General features: G+C 46.8%; 1 protein-coding gene across 1 annotated transcript in view; it reads right to left on the reverse strand.

The window, feature by feature from the left end:
• LOC136964296 (protein Shroom3-like) overlaps positions 1 to 14,778 on the reverse strand; it is a 34,955-nt gene extending 20,177 nt beyond the window's left edge. Inside the window, 2 exon segments of the mRNA XM_067258362.1 lie at positions 10,178 to 10,332; positions 13,935 to 14,778. Coding sequence (XP_067114463.1) covers positions 10,178 to 10,332; positions 13,935 to 14,078 — 299 coding nt within the window. The 5' untranslated portion in view covers positions 14,079 to 14,778.
• Positions 14,779 to 17,118: the final 2,340 nt, after the last annotated feature.

Genomic DNA, 17,118 nt, shown 5'->3' on the forward strand with positions numbered 1-17,118 from the left:
TGGTTATGGTTTCGGCTTGGGTTCATTTAAACTCCACTTCCTCTGCTGTCTGACATACACAATTTTTCCCGAGAAGTCGGCCCCAAATCGGACACAGAAATGTACGATATTTCAACCACTGATCTCATCATAATCCCTTGAGGAGTTATAAAAGGAACACGCTGATTTGCAGGATATTGTGTTTATTAAAACCCAAATCTGGGCTCCCCAACTCTAACTGTAAAATCTCCATTATGAGACTGGGGGCTTTCACCACGACAAACTAACATAAATATAATCCTATGGCTATAGACTTGGACTGTGCCCAGTGGCACTGAGCTTGATCCCTCTACAGCAGGGGTCACTAATTGGCGGACCGCGATCCGTGCCCGGACCCAGGCGGTTCCCTATCCGGACCCGGACCTATAACCGATATATTATTATGGAATTAATTCATTTTGACGGAACGTTTCCATTTTAACCGGCACATCTTTTTGTTCCAACTAAATGTGGTTTCTATCTTACTTGTCCAATACAAAGGTCCATTCAGGAGCTTTAATAACTGTAATCACCATGACAACTCACTCACTGAAAGTTGGCCGCAACCTCTGGGTCAGGTTGTTTGTGTGATTCGCAACAACGCAGGCTAATCGATTTGCTAACAGTACCTGTTTCTTCCTTTGCGAAAAACATGGCGTGCTCTAAACCCGGCGAAAAGTTGATTCCAAAAAGACCTAATTTCAGACGAGTATGCATTTGTGCTGCCGGTGGGGAGCACAAAACCAATATGTTTAATGAGACGGTTGCCGTTGTCAATAGTGGTAGCTAATGTTAAACGTCACTATCATGGCCGTGGGAAATAGGAGTGCTGTAGCACCCCCTGACAGCACGAGAATTTCCAATGATATGACTTGAAAATTCACCACCGCGGCCCAGCCCCGCATTAGCGGACTGGCCATCGGGAACACCGGGAGAAGAATAACAATGGAAAACCAGGCTAAGAAACGTAAGGGTGGGGCTGAAAAATTAAGAGACAAAAAGACATCACCTTCACTAGACAAGTTTTACCAATTGAAAAACGGCTATGTTCATTTTACATAAAGCTCAAAAAACTATTTTGTGCTCAAATAAAAGTAATAGTGTCAGGTGGCTGAGTGGTGAGGGAAGCGGGCTAGTAATCTGAAGGTTGCCAGTTCGATTCCCGGCCGTGCAAAATGAGGTTGTGTCCTTGGGCAAGGCACTTCACCCTACTTGCCTCAGGGGGAATGTCCCTGTACTTACTGTAAGTCGCGTCTGCTAAATGACTAAATGTAATGTAAATGTAATAGTCTTGCACGCCACGTGCCCTCGCATTAAGTATCCTAGCGTTCTCACGAACTAGCATTACATTAAACATAGAATGTGCATGCCTTATTTTTACTCACAGTCCGTCGCTACCCGCCCCGCAACATTAAGCACCCCCCCCCCCCCCCCCCCCCAGCAGCACTCCCCTGATAAAATAGCCTATGGTCACTATGACACAAAGCATGGACACTTTGAACAAAATTATAACAAAATTGGGTTTCTAATTGAATACCCCTGCTCTACAGTGTTGTTTATCCATGCTACCAATGTCGACTCCCACAAGTGTACAGACCCGGAACAATAATTTATAATCACCGAACACTAAAGACAAAGCTTTAAAAGGTGTGTCGGATCATGGGACATTTTGATTGACTGAAATGAGAAGTTGAATTCTAACAGGGCTAAACAGGCGTTTGAGTCCATCTCTGCCGGCAAGTGCCTGACGTGAGGAGGCCCTTCCGAATCCTCCACAAAGCGACAGTCTTTCTCTACGCAGACCAACAGATAGACAAGACTATGCGAATGTACCCATTGGCTAAATGTCTGTCTGTCTGTCCGTATGTCTGTCTCTGTCAGGCAGACCCTGCATGGCGATCAAGGTATGTTCTGTTGACACAGTGTTCCTGCTCCCTTGCTTCTGTATTCTCCTCCTCCTAATGACAAAAATAAATAGAGAATGAGAGTGAGAGAGCTGAAAGGATGTTTACTCTTCCTCCCTTTCATTTGTACTCTTCCTCCCTCCTTCCCTCCCTCTGCATCAGTTACCGAAGGTGTGTCAATCTGACAAATTGGAGAATGCAGCAGTGGCAAAGCCAGGATAGAAGCAAACAACCTCACCCTGCCTCACCCACATCAGACTCCTGCCACCTCAGCCTGCCTCTCACCCTCTCCGTGGCATCGTGTTCCGCTCTTCCCATCTCACCATTACCATCTTTGCTCGCCACCTCGACCTCTATCACCCCCATCTTGCCTAAGAACACAGTCACTGCTAACACCTCTCCCCACGTGGATGCCTGCCACGTAAACTGGGTTAGCTAATGACCGACAGACATTATCAGTCTGGGTGTTCCTCAACTGTAATATGAAATGAATAAATAAAGGGTTGGCCTTGTTTGCTGGTTTTCAGCTGCTCCTCTGCCCATCATGACCTGGGATATTTACATAATTAGAGATGGAACAATGTGGTTGGAAGAGGGGGTGTCTGAGTGGGTTGGCCAATCGAACGTCTCCTCAGACATAGCCCTCGCATTCCACATGTCAACCCCCTTCCCCAACACACATGGGCATGTTGGGTCTCCAGAGTAACCACACAACCCTGCATGTGCATGTCCCCTCAGACAACCTTGTGATGTCACATTGCCGAGTGTGCACCTGACGTCATACAATTGTGGTAACACAATGTGTTGACACAAAGAGGTAGATGGTAATGGCCCACAAGGCATGCAGTCCATCTTGACATCTACCTTGCTTCTTGACAAGCAGGCATATCCTGAAAGGTGCTGATAAAAGTTCAGCATCCTAACGTTTCTTTAAACAACAGGTCAAGTCCTCTAGACCCTCGTCCAACAGGCTGCTGGAATGTTGCGTCACCAATAAATGTTTAATTGTAAAGTATACACGGTCTACAATGAATAGCCTAGCTACCACCACACGAATCATTGGCCAAACATTAACAAAATGACGTTACCTCCACAAACAAAAACGGGTGGTAGTCATGACGTGTAACATTTTGAACGTATCTTTAAACACCTCGTTATTTGACACATTTGAGGGCTACCCTAAATTAATTGCAAATGGATGATGCACGAACAAATAGGTTCACTAAACATGTGATGTGCTAACCAGCAGGAATGCGCTTTGAATACATTACTCATTAATAGCCGCACGCACACATTTCAAGTGCACGATGCGGTGGGGAAAAGCTTTTTAAACTCAAACCAGATTTACTCGTTAGCGGAATGCTAAAGCTAATCCAGAATCCATTATCGTTCAACAGCGTTCCTTTGCGGGCGGCGGTCCAGGAAAACATCATCCAGGATTGAATCAGCAAACATATTTTGTTTGAGAACAGACAGAGCAAACTTCCTGCATGCCCGCTCACTCTCTGTCCATCTGTCTGCGAGGCTTTCACAGGACCCCCTCGGCCAATTCTAGGACACGCAGCGAGAGGGAGCTAACTAAGCCGTTGTCAAGGAAGCGGCATTGTAATGACCCTGTAATGACTTAGAGCAGAGAATCACATTCTAGAAATGTCTATCAACATTGCTTGACTACAGACAATAGGCCACCATGGGAGAGAGGAAATTAGGACAGAGAATAAACAGCGAAAGCGAGAATAAGAGATAGTGGGGGGAAAATGCTCAAGCTTTTTTGTTCAGCTGATAGTGTTTTTGTTGAGGTAATTGTTCAAACAAAATCACTTTTTTCCTGAGAAAGCTTCTGTTCCAAAGGGTCAAATTAGGTGTTGAATGTTCCACATCACACACTTAAAGTATTATTTACTTGCATGCCTACCATGGTCAAGGAAAAGTTGTCATTACACTGAGAATGAGCGCTGTTATTACCAAAGGACAACAAGAGAGATACTAGGAAGGACAGATATCATGACAAACCAGGAATCCAGACACACTCATCCACTCACACAAACAAACTCTCATGCAAATTCATCACACTATGAAAAAGTAATGTATCCAGTCAACCAACATCAACTGAATACATTACTCTCTATGGCCATGATTCCTCCCTTCTCTCCTCACTTGGGCTCCTTTCTACTCTTTTGCACTGCTCTCTCTCACCCAATCAGAGATAACCTTTACCTTGATGATGCAGCATAGAAGACATCATTTTACTACATGCTCCTGACAGAGTAAGGAAATTGTGTTTGTGTGTGTGTGTGTGTGGGGGGGGGGGGGGGAGGGGGCATGCAGGCAGCAACTGAAGAGAGAGGGATGATGGAGGAGAAAGGGATTGGTAGGGATGGAGACTTTCATTTCCAGTTGGTTTCCGTCTTCTCCTCTCCTCTCAATCCCCCCATAACCCATCCTGCTACCCTCCCCTGGCTGGAGGACCCACAAAAGAGTCCACATTATAGAAAAGGCTTACGGCCCCATTATTACTGCACTCTGGCCCCACATTCACCAGCGCTTAGGGCTAAACCATGGGAGCTTTGGCCCAGGCTTACTCCAGACTGTGGCTAAATGAACAGCAGTAAGAAGTAGGTAGGCAGGCCTGTCAAGGCCCCAGCACCCCCCGTTCCCCACAGCCCAGGATGACCACAGCAGACTGGGGACTCTTAACGCCCAGAGTAGGACCACATGAGGGGAAAGCTGGGGTTACAAGCCTCTGGTCCTGTTAGAGATGGTGGTTGTCGTACTGGAGAGAGTGTGGCTCTTCTACCTAGTACAAGGGCTGTTAGATACAAGCTTTAGTTTGAACCAAAACTGTTTTATACTGCATGTGATCATGACTGTAGTGACTACTCACTGTATTCAAACACTGGTTTGGATGTGAGGATTGTGTGCCTGGAGGAGGTATGGGAACATGGAAACACACTGTTTCCACCCGGCATATGCACATCCTTATTTGCATACGGCTCCAGAGATTCAGAGCTCCACAAAACTCATGCAAAGACATGCAGGTGCACACACACACACACACACACACACACACACACACACAGAATAAGCAAGCTTCTTACCTTCATCAAAAAGGAAAACGCTCAGGTGTCAATCAACAGGTAAGATCCTCGTGATACTCATGCTTCAGAAACCAAGTCTCAGTGACCATGTCCCAACCACCAAGTTTCCTCTCCGCTCTACTTGGAAACTTTTCGTTCAACCTGAAGAGGCAAATCCTTTACGAACACACACACTTACACGCACAAACATACCACACGCAGGGAGGGCTAAGGCTCCTCATTCTCTATTTAACAAAAGCAGCTAGGGCTTTTGGCATGTAGCATAACTACTTGCATACTCTCTCCCCTCTCGTCCGCACACACAACAAGCACTTAGCAGCCACAAGAGAGGAGTTCAAATTACTTCCCCTCTGTCAGCCAATCAGATGAGCCTCAGAGCTGAATGGAACCTATTGGGGGTGATGTCACAAAGCAGGTTCCACTTGTCCTAACTTTAGGGAGAAGCAGAGGGAGGGAGGGAGGGAGGGAGGGAGGGAGGGAGGGAGGGAGGGAGGGAGGGAGGGAGGGAGGGAGGGAGGGAGGGAGGGAGGGAGGGAGGGAGGGAGGGAGGGAGGGAGGGAGGGGAGAGACAACCATCAGGGATGGGAAGCGAACGGGGAGGGAGACAGGGAGAGGCAGGGAAAAAGAGTGGGTCGAAAATAAATAGTAGACAGGAGGTAGTAGGGAGTTTCTACGTACCCTGTTAGGGCTCCTTGTTACTCACTGTAAACTCTACTGTACGCGTGAGTAAGAGACCGAGAGACAAAGGAAAATCGCGTACGAGTATGATGGGGAGGGAGAAAGTGAGCTGCCAATTCCCCCCTATGTGGAAGGTTGTAGTAAAGGACCGATAAGGCAGGACAGGTGTCAAGTCATGCCAGGTGCACTGTGTCTCACTCGCACGTCACTTCTATTGTTAACCTGAGGACCTGACAGTAGAGGGGCCGGTCTTCGTCACACCTGCCTTCTCCCACCCTGCACCTGGCCCTGTGACACGGCAGTGCCAAACTCCTCATCTGCTTTTTGTCCTAACAAACCCTGGAGACAGGAGGAAAAGGAGAGGGTATCGGACAGGAGAGAAATGATCCTGTCACGGAAGAAGAAACAGCACTTTGGCTCTGGTTTTCCTGTCCTTACAAATGTATTCACTGGTCTTCACCCAGACTGACCAAGACAGTCACGCTTAGCACAGAAACCAGGACTACAACCAGCTCACCAGAACCTCCACCACAGAAACAGGTGGACAGCATACAAACAAACAAAGTCGGAAGAATTTCTTTGTCCCCTTCGTTCAATTAGACCTGGACAGGGCTGAACCACCCCAAAATCTCCAGCCACTCACCCCTGCCCCCTGTTCCCTGTCTCAGTACCCGTATATCCCCCCCCTAACTATCTCCCATAGCCCAGCCAACGGCCCCTCACTCAGGCAGAAGTAACCTCTCAGACTGTCGCATCTTTGTTTGCTTATGGCACACGTCTATTCAGCTGTGGGCAGAGAGCTGGGCAGGCAGGCGGGCAGCAGGGAGTCTCTCAGTGAGAGCATGTCGTGCAGAGACAGGGGACATGTGAGGGACTGAATTTGGTGGGCAGCAAGCGAAAGATGAGGTATTGTTTTTCAGGAAAGGTTCCACTGCGGTCCAGGAGTCTGGTCTGTGGCTGGTGGGAAAGCTGGACAGGTGCCTGCAGCAGCAATACATGCACCATACTATCAGATAAGACGTTATTTACTGTACCACATGAGAGGACTTACAAAGAACGTCAGGTCCTTTATTGCCATGTTGCCAACAAAATCTATGTACATATTTACAAAAAACGAAAGAAAATGATAGGTTAGACATTTTTAGGTTTGCTTTTGCATGAGCTGGCTTATATATATATTACCAAACAGGGTTACATTTTAACATTTGAAAGTAAATGAACAAGTGTGCGGCGCTCACACAAGTGACTGCTGTGTCTGTCAAGTTTTGCCACATTCGAACAGATATGTTGGTGTCTTCATAAAGCTCAAGCTTTATGTTAGTCGGAGGAGAATTGAACAACAAGGCACTCACGACATTGTTAAATATTTACAGCATTTCTCAGAGCGTCGTAGCCATGAGCCTTATGACTGTAGTAGCCTAGTAGCAACTCAGTGGAAATTTCCATCCAAATCCATCCCCACAGACCAAACACACACAAAAAGGAGTGACATTAGACTGACTCTTTGACTTACGGTTCACTTCAAGCCTTGATGGAATGGACAGTTGAATTGGAGCCTAACTGACCACCAACACAGACCCCAAACCTGAGTGTGGAATGGGATGAAACATTTGTGTGAGTCTGAATCCAGACTCTTTTTTATTAAGGGTTGTCAAAGGTCAACACAACTGTGCATCCTTGTTAGCGCTGGAGGGTCAAGGTTCCGTTTGATAAGGAAACATCAAGCAACCGCAGCAATAAATAGCAAAACAGAGATAGAGAGACATGAGAGACATTGAGAAAGAGAGAGACATAGTAAATGTTCCTTCTCATTATCAGCAACCACACAACTGTATTGGGGTCTACGTTATACAGGCATAAAACCTCAGACTACAGCGTGCCAGTGCAACAATAAACATCCCCCACCATTAGAACTGACTTTACCGCTAGCCAACCAGAGCCAAGGCTCAGCCTGTAGGGAGCCAATGGTGTGTCTCTCGAGTGACATCATCACACAACAGGCAGATCTCTATTAGCAACGTGTGTCCCATTTACAGACATCGGGAGGAATCCCAATTTGGGGTTTCCCAAAGGGCACATACCTAACGGAGTCTCCTCCAGAGTCTGGGTTCTCATCCATCTTCAGACAAGAGCTGGTGTCCGGCCTCGCCGCTCATGAGAACATTTGTTTTTTTTCCCCATGCACTTCCTCCTTAGAACTAGCTTAGCCAATCAGCATTGAGACCGGGTAAGCTGAGGAAGTCCAGACAGATGTGCGCTCATAACGGATAAACGAGGTAAATGCACACACGTAGGTAGGGCATGTGAACTTGTGTCCAAGGGGTACACAGGAGATCCCGGTTTAAACACGTGTATCCAGGCTGGGTCCCTCTGAGGGCAGTCCATCAAGGGTATGACCCTGGCACGCAAACCTCCGCAGGTACAGTTCTGCCCCGACTACCAAGCCCACTCCTACCTCTAATCCTCCTCACGTCATCCTGCCCCCCAACCCACCATCCCCTTCACATCCTTCCCCCCTCACCTCGTCCAAAGTCCTGCTTGCGTAACTACAGTGTCTAGCCCCATAGAAGGTTCTTGCCAAACGGTCACGCCCCGGCTGTTCCAGCCATGTGTTACTGGTGCAAATTTTCCGTCTGTTAGGCCATTCGTTTGCCAGCACAGCCTAGAGCTATCTGGACACTACCGGACTACCGGCCATCGAGAAGGAGCTGTTTGTTCAGGGCTTAGCAGAGTCAACAGCATGCTAACCTGCAGGGGTGTCAAGCTCAGCAGCAGCGCTCACCGCCAAACATCGGACGAGGAAGCGCGCGAGTCTCTTGACTTCCGCAACTGACCTGGACTCTGGACCTGGATGCAAATGAGCATCCTCCCTGGCTCTGTGGCTGGCTGTCTCTTCCTCTCTCTCCTTCCCTCCCTCCCTCCCTCGTTCTACCCTTCCCCCTCTCCGTCAAGGTGCCTGAAGTGAAGGCAGGGTGTGCCGACTTGTCGGATTGACCAGCTGTGGTTTCTCCTCTCCTCCATCGGTGCACTCTCCTCACCTCCACTCTCTCCCAGCTCTTACCCTTCTCCTTTTCCTCCGAGAGGCCTCTGCGCTAGACTGAGCAGTCAGGTAGGTAGGCAGTTAAGCACATGAACCTGAGCCCCAGCCCTAGCCCAAGTCTCTGCCCCGACAAAGCCAGGTGTGGGACAATGGCCGCCATTATGGCCTGTTATTAGCCAGAAGAAAGGCTTTGACTGTGTGGACAGAGTGAGTCAGGGGGGTGAAGTCTTTTATACTTTTGGGCTCACACACACAAACACACACACACACACACACAAACAGGACTAGCCTGAAGCAAACATTAGACTCCAGTAGCCAGTAAATTAGGAAGCTGCACCACTACGCTTACTACACCCCAAAATACCCGTCCTTCTCTTTCTTTCACTCCCTAACTTTCTTTTATTCCCTCTTTCTGGGACAACAATGTCATGTTGTTGCTACCATGCATCCAGCACGTGTTTTTTGTGGGGTTAGTCGTTTTATGACACCTACAAGGCTGTAAATTCATATTAACAGACCTCCTTGACACCTGTCACACAGATGACTCCTGGAGGTGCGCCCTCTAGAGGACAACTGAAAAGGTTTGGCTGAGACCCAAACTTTCCCTTTAGATAAGAATGACACAACTCTTTCTGTATCAATCCTAGGTTGCTACATCTGCTCCTGAGATATAAGAGGATGGATTAAGGAGTACTGTTCTTACACTGATACTACCTAGCTACCAAAGATGAGGCCGGGGAGGGCTCCACCTCTCTGTCCTCCTCGGGGGTGTCAGATAAGGCCACCAGGCTGTCGGCATGGCGATAACAAGGGGCATGCTGGGAGCATGGACATCCAGCCAAAGAGGAACAGGGCACTCAAAGCACCACCCACCCTGTTATCTACAAGTGCTGAAGCATGACCACTTCACCAATGCATCCACCACCGCTGATCAGCTTTCTGAGAAAGGACAGTTCTACAGTCCTGTTCAGTCATTCATTCATTGATATGTAGCCCAAAAGGAGAATGTAAATGAAGTAGGATCAATGTTTGGAACAACTTCCTAAACCACTGTAGGCTCCATGACAGGTGGGCAGACAGACACGAGGTCAAACAGACAGAGTGCAGACAAACAGTGGTGCGAGGTGTGTGTCTCCGTTTGTGTGTATGTGAGGAGGAGAGAGCGAGTGTGTATGTGAGTGCATTGGTAGGTATGTGTGTGTGTGTGTGAGAGAGAGAGATAGAGAGAGGAGAGAGAGAGAGAGGAGAGAGAGAGAGAGAGAGAGAGAGAGAGAGAGAGAGAGAGAGAGAGAGAGAGAGAGAGAGAGAGAGAGAGAGAGAGAGAGAGAGAGAGAGAGAGAGAGAGAGCATGTACGTGCAGGCATGTGGAAGTGGAAGGGCTGTTTTAAAGTGTGTGTAGGTGGGGGGGGGGATGCTGGGGGAGGGGTGCTGGGGGTTACCTGCGTATGGTGAGCCGGAGAGTCTTGTAAGAGCCCTTGACCAGAGATATGGCCTCCTGTCTGAAGCCGCTCAGCTCCACCTCATTGATGACCACCACTTTGTCTCCCACCTGCAGGGGGTGTTCTAACCTGTCTGCTTTCCCACCTTCCTCGACCTATAGGAACAAAGATTGGACACACACACAGAGTAGTAAATTGAACACCGCCTCATTCACCTAAAACAAAAGCCAGCACTAAAATCAGCAAGGTGCAATCCCCTGGAGTCAAACCCACACTTTTACGGTTGCTACTGCAATACCCCCCCCCCCCCCTCCACCCTTCCAAACGATATTTGCTGTCCTGTCACCAGGATCATTATGACATGTGAATAGTTCTGGGGGTGGGGGGGGGGGGCAGCGGTTGGTGCTCCTGCTTGTGCAGAGGTCAGGTTCTCAAACATTGCTCTCTCGCTCCAGCTATCTCAGTAGGGAGATTAGCGCGGGGTTGACGTGATGCATTCTCCAGTGGCACATCGTACCGCGGTGCAGGAGGTGTGGCAGGAATGTGTCACCCCTCATTACGTCTGTGGCCGCTGTGGGGGGTCAGCGAGGACTCCGCCCTCCCACACTTCATCTGAGGAGTGGTGGTGGTGACTGGAAAGCGCATGCTCGGGGTAACGTTAAAGCCATTCCCCAGGGAAACGTGGATATTGTCATTTTCTGTACGAGCCAGGTCATGTTTGCTGATCCCTCCCACCCACTGCCATGAAGACTGTATTAGCCTCAAACATTAGCCTCATGTAGATGAGACAGTGCATGTAACTTCTTTCAAATACTGTGAAAAAAAAGTGTTTGGTCGGCTGAAAGAAGAGAACAAATGGGGAAAATAACCATGCCAGTTTCTTTTGACTTGTCTTCACTTGACAGGCTTTCGTGTACAATGTCTTTTGAAGCCTTTCCGGAAGAACTTTGCTTCTGCCAGCTTGAAATGACTTGAGTCATACAGTAGACAACAGGACATATTTTGAATAATTTGGAATAGCAGGCGTGGAGTTTTAACACTATCTCAGTAGAAAAGAGTTGGAGACCGCAGAAAAGGCTGAGAGGAAGATTTGCTTAACTTGGTGGCCAAAGGGTCTGAAAGGGAGTCTTTTATTACAGATGTGCTGCCAAGAGTCTGACAATGAATCTATTAATATAGACTTGGGCGAAAAGACTAATTCTCTTGACCTTTCTCTGACCCCGCTCCCACAAACCAAAGGTCATAGTGACAGCATCCCGAATTGCTAATACACTGTAAACAATTCACAGCTTTTCGAGACAACCCCCATGAATGAACACTGATGGAAAGAGAGAGATTTAAAAAATCAGTATTCAGTAAACATACTATGTATGTTTGGATTTGCTATCTATTTTTTTCCTCTCTCTCTTCTTTTGTTGCTTTTCAGACTAGCCGAGCTCTTGCAAATTCCGTTGCTGACATTCCTTTTTTCTCACTCTCTCAATCTCTCTCTCTCTCTCTCTCTCTCTCTCTCTCTCTCTCTCTCTCTCTCTCTCTCTCTCTCTCTCTGTCTTGGATCACTGCCAGAACCCTGGCCTGCATTCCGGATTGTACTCGTCCCTGCTGTAGAGGAGGTGTGTGGGGAGCTGGAGGGCCAGGGGACTGCAGGGCCAGGAGGCTGGAGGGCCAGGAGGCTGGAAAGTCAGGAGGCTTTAAGGTCAGGAGGCTGGAAGGTCAGGGGGGTTGGAGGGCCAGGGAACTGCAGGGCCAGGAGACTGGAGGGCCAGGAGGCTGGAAGGTCAGGAGGCTTTAAGGTCAGGAGGCTGGAAGGTCAGGAGGTTAGAGGGTCAGGGAACTGGAAGGCCAGGAAGCTGGAGGGCCAAGAAGCTGGAGGGACAGGAGGCTAGAGGACCAGGATGCTCTTGACCAGGGTGAGTCAGGTCAGAATCAGAAAGGGATTCAGGTGGCTGAGCGGTTAGAGAATCGGGTTCGATTCCTGGCCTTGTCAAATGACGTTGTGTCCTTGGGCAAGGCACTTCACCCTACTTGCCTCAGGGGAATGTCCCTGTACTTACTGTAAGTCGCTCTGGATAAGAGCGTCTGCTTAATGACTAAATGTAAATGTCATGTAAATGACCAGGTTAGGATCTCTCCAACAACTCAACAGTGATTGACCATCTCTGACCATCAGTAGCAGTAAAGGTACAGTGGGGCAGGGAGGCAGAGAAAGTTGTGGGTAAGCAGGAGGGGGAGCATATTGTATATGCTTCTGTGTGTGTGATCCAGCAGGGAGGCGATGACACAGTGGCCCACATCTCTGCACTAAGGCAGATTAGACAGCCTGCCCAGAGAGCTAAGCCCAAGCGCTGAAAGAAGACGCTCAATAACATACCCTCACATTGCCCCTTCCTCCAGCGCCATCACCACCGGTGGCTCACCGGGTAAAAGCATGGCGGGAAAAAACACTCTGCAATATCTAATCTGCTATGTCATGCTGTTGCTGGTGCATCCCAATTCCATGTGGTTTTCCTTCCTTCCGTTTATTTCCGTGTATAGAACGACTTGCAACAAGCTCCTGGGATTCTTCTGACCTTGTGGGATCTATTTAACGGTTTCCTCCATCCATCACTCTTGTATTTGTGATGGGTTAGACAGCACTGGCCAGCATTGTGCCATACAGGCCTGGCTGTTTGGACACTGGGCTGGCCCACACAGAGGCATTTCTCTCTGAATCAAAAATCCCCAAATATGGCTGCAGCTGCTGTGTGTCTCTCAGTCTGGCATTTCAGCTGATATTCTGGACTGATTTCGTAGTAACGCAGACTTTAATAGAGTACACCATGGGAAATGATTCAAAATCAAAACCATCGACTTGTGGAAAATCCATCTTAACATAAATCAGTACCCTTTCTGAAATAAAGCATACAAGGCTCATGTCTATCTAACATCAGTCTTTACACCCTCAACATCAGTCTGTTCCCCCCAAAACAATGAGCTTATCTCGACCAAACGACTCCTCCCTATCTTCCACGTACACAACCCCTATCAGAGGAGGGTGTCAGTCCTAAGACATTTCAAGGATGACTGATGAGAACAGGTTTAAAAATGGACACCCCTTCAACAATAACAACAACTTATGATCCACCCTGCAGTCTACTGGGCCTGGTTGAGATCATGTATGACCAGACTGTGCCAACCATGAGACAGCAGATAAGTAGTCCTGCTTCCATTTGAGTGAGCAAAGAGGTTTACCAGGGAAGCAGCCATGCTGAAAGGACTCATTCAGGATGAGGTCATGAATTCTTGTTGATTGGGCCTTGTTTGGACAAGATCTCTTTTTTTTAGGACTGATGTTATAGGAACAAATAAATATGGTTCTGAATGGATACAGTCTAATTTGAAGCCACTTGATGAATCCATTACTTTTACTCATGGACAAAGTAACATTAACTGTTATCGGATATACTCAGTTCCAGCATGTTTTGCCTACTGGACATGGTACCTTAGTTGCCATGAAAGTAAACTGAGCAAAAATCCACGTTTACCTAATTGCTGTAACTGCTCTATGGCAATAAGTAAAGTGCAAGCAAGTAGCTACTAATCTAAATTGTACAACAATGACGAAGAATATTGTATCTAATACATACATCCATCCATAGACACTTCACAAACGTTTTTGACAGCTTTCTTCAAGGGGAAGGACTCAGCAATGTGATGGGCCAACGTTGGTAGGGAATGAGGAAGTCAGGTGTAGTAGAAAAAACACCTGATACCTTACCTTGGAGATTATTAGTGCTTCTCCATGCTCGAGGCCACCTTTGAGCGTGAAACCCCAGGGAGCCCCACCCTGGAGACGAACCTCAACGAAAACCGACTTTCCTCTCTGGATGACTGTACTGTAACTGCACAGACTGCTATCCATAGTCGAGAAGACGGAGAAAAGGTTCGGACTGACGGGTATTCCTATTCAGTCCATTAGCAACGAGGAAGGATAAATAGGGGAAAAAATCATGTTTCAAATATTCCTTTTCCCTTTCTTATTAAAATCCGCACCAAACGAAGCAAGGAATGTCCACTCCTATGTGATAAATAGTTTCCCCGCATTACCAAATGGAGCAGCGAGTGAAACATAATTTGTAACCGAAGTGCATTCTGTTGACAGTCAACACAAAAAAGTTACTAAATAAAAAAATACAATTCAAAAAGTGTAACATTGCCAATGTAAAAACAAAAATATACTTGATTAACAAGGTTCCTGTAGTAGACTATAACTTCAGGCTACTTTTAATCGTTTGTCAGCCCTTTCCCTCTTCCGACTTTATTTTACCATCACAATAGAATTTGCTACAATCCACTGGGTTGGGAGAAAGGATAGCGCTCTTTGCCTCGCTGTGAGTTTGGTCGAAGCGAGATTAGGTCAATTTGCCCTGTCAGAAAAAGTATTGCCCACCAGATTTCAGCAATTGTTTTGCGTACTTTACTCAAAGCTTCAACGTAGATTTCCCAACAACATTTGAAGAGATTTGTCGGCTGCAGAAATCATGCGAATCGCAACGATCTCATCTTGCTCCCTTGATGCGATTTTAACTTCCCTCAGTCAGTCCCATGGATGCAAAACTTTGTTTCCCCCCTCCTCAGTGTAGTCCCGTCACAGTCAATGGATGAGGTGGTGCGTAATGCGCATGTGTGTGGAGACTGATTCATTGCAGTGCCCGCTTCTTTATAAGTCAAACCATTGTCGAGTCAAAAATACCGACCTGTCTTTGTCTATTGAACAACATGACTGTTTTATTTATGTATTTATTTCTACTTTCTATGCGATGCAAAGCATTGTATCCCACGGTCAGTTTACTTGATGATGATGATGCTTTCGTCGAAGTTCCATCTCTAGGGCTGGAGGGAGCATTCTTCATGTTAAATTCGGGGAATTATAATGTGTGTGTGTGTGTGTGTGGGGGGGGGGGGGGGGGGGGGTGAGGGCTTCCCATGACTACATCCATATTCTTTTATGTCCACCCCAAAAAGTGTAAAGATACCTGTTGAGCAGAGAAGCCATGAAAGGAATCGTCGACACCCAACACTTTAATAATTTACAAATGAAAAGGCTCAGATATTGTATTTTCACCCGGAGGGTGTTTTCTCATATTGAGGTCAGGTTTGTATGATGTCTGCAATACATTGTGGCATTTTTCTAAGTAGACTGAATACTTTAATGGGATTCACTCATTATTTCACTAGTGCATCAGTACTGGTCTAACAGGAAGTATTGGTCTACATTCCTATGTTATTGTGCCCCTATTGGCAGTATCCTCTCTATACTACAATGTGAGGTGGTTTTGCAATAAGCAAAACTGTCAAGCTCTCACGTAAAAAAAGTGGATCTCCATTTTTTATTTATTTATAGTACTCTCTTAAGTACACTCTCTTGAAGTATCAGCTATTGGGTAGGGTGTCTTTCAACAGGGCAGGGCAGGGCAGGTCCGGGCCGGGCAGGGGTGGGCAGGGCAGGGCAGGGCAGGGCCGGGGATTCCTCAGTCTGGGTCAGAAAGCTTCAGGCCCCTCTCTACTGCTATGAGCAGGGAGGTGCTAATTGAAGTGTCAGCAGTCGATGCTGTCTTTTGATGAACATACTTCTTGATGCAGTGTTAATGAAGGCTACAGCTCTGGAACATTCTACCACGGTGCCAGTCTATGTGTCCCTTCGTGATGATTATGATCCATATTCTGATTGACAATTACAATTGAGATGATGACACGTAATAAAGAGAGATTTCCCTCCCCCCCCAAAATCTAGATCTGTGTTATTACAAAGACTGTAAACAGATATCACTCAGTTATATATCAAATATTTCACTTACAGTCCAGATACTGTATCCATTCAAGCCTTTTTGAAGGAGAAAAGTCGAGGATGACTTGTGAACACTTCAAAGTTAAGGATGACTGATTATCATTTTAATGTGGCAATGATGAGGTCTCACCCTGTAGGGGCCCCTGAAACAGACATGAGGTCATTTGATACCCACGGCAGGAATGTCTCATGGTAACAATGTGCAGGGTTCTGAGTTTAAAGCAGGGTCCCATTTTCGGAACATTGTTTGGTCTTCATACACCAGTCAGTAACAGTTGAGTTTTATGAGTGTTCGGCTTTTCTCAGAGATCAGCAGTCCCACAGCTGAGGTGAGAGGAGGAGGAGGTGGTGTACTGCCTCACAAGATGAAAATTAATTGCAATCATCTCAGAGACAAATAATCTCTCAGACGAATGTTTTCAGTGGGGTGCAATCAAGGGAAGAAAAGGGTATAGAGTTCCGTTTTATTAGATTCTGGTGTCCTGTGGTAAAAGAGAAAGAATGTTTTCACAGTTAGACTGGGCATTTATTTTCCTGTTCTAACTGCAGCTGGGGGCAATTTGACAAGGGGCAAAAGCCATGTTTTGATTCTTTTCAAGTCCAATTGGGACAGATAAAAAATGTTAATGTCGAAAACACACCCGTATGGCCTAAGAATGGCCCTTACAGACTTCATGTTTAAACGACACACACGTGTTTGCAGTGGGCGCCATGGTGAGTTAATGACGTCATCATGTTTGAGGCTCTCCCTACTGTACATCTGCTACAAGTCAAAGCATGTCCTGATGACCTCGTGTAAAAAGTAGCATTTACTGTGGGCCCTAATTAAGAAATACAAATATGGTTGCATCTTATATAAATGGGACGTTGCCTCTTATCCATCCCAACCAGATACCACTGTTCAGAGGGGGGCAGTATTGAAACACAGACAGATTTTTTGATGAAATATATTTGCATCAAAAAGAACAGTCATCAACAGTTATCATCTGGTTGGCTGCAGAAAAGTCCATTTGTTGTGGATCATCTGTCAAGTTCATCACATTTTATTTTATTTATTTTACAAATGCGACAGAATTTGTGCATTATGGTAAATACGTGACTTCAATGGATGGCT

This window comes from Osmerus mordax, chromosome 20 (genome assembly GCF_038355195.1).
Source record: "Osmerus mordax isolate fOsmMor3 chromosome 20, fOsmMor3.pri, whole genome shotgun sequence".
Taxonomy (NCBI): Eukaryota; Metazoa; Chordata; class Actinopteri; order Osmeriformes; family Osmeridae; genus Osmerus; species Osmerus mordax.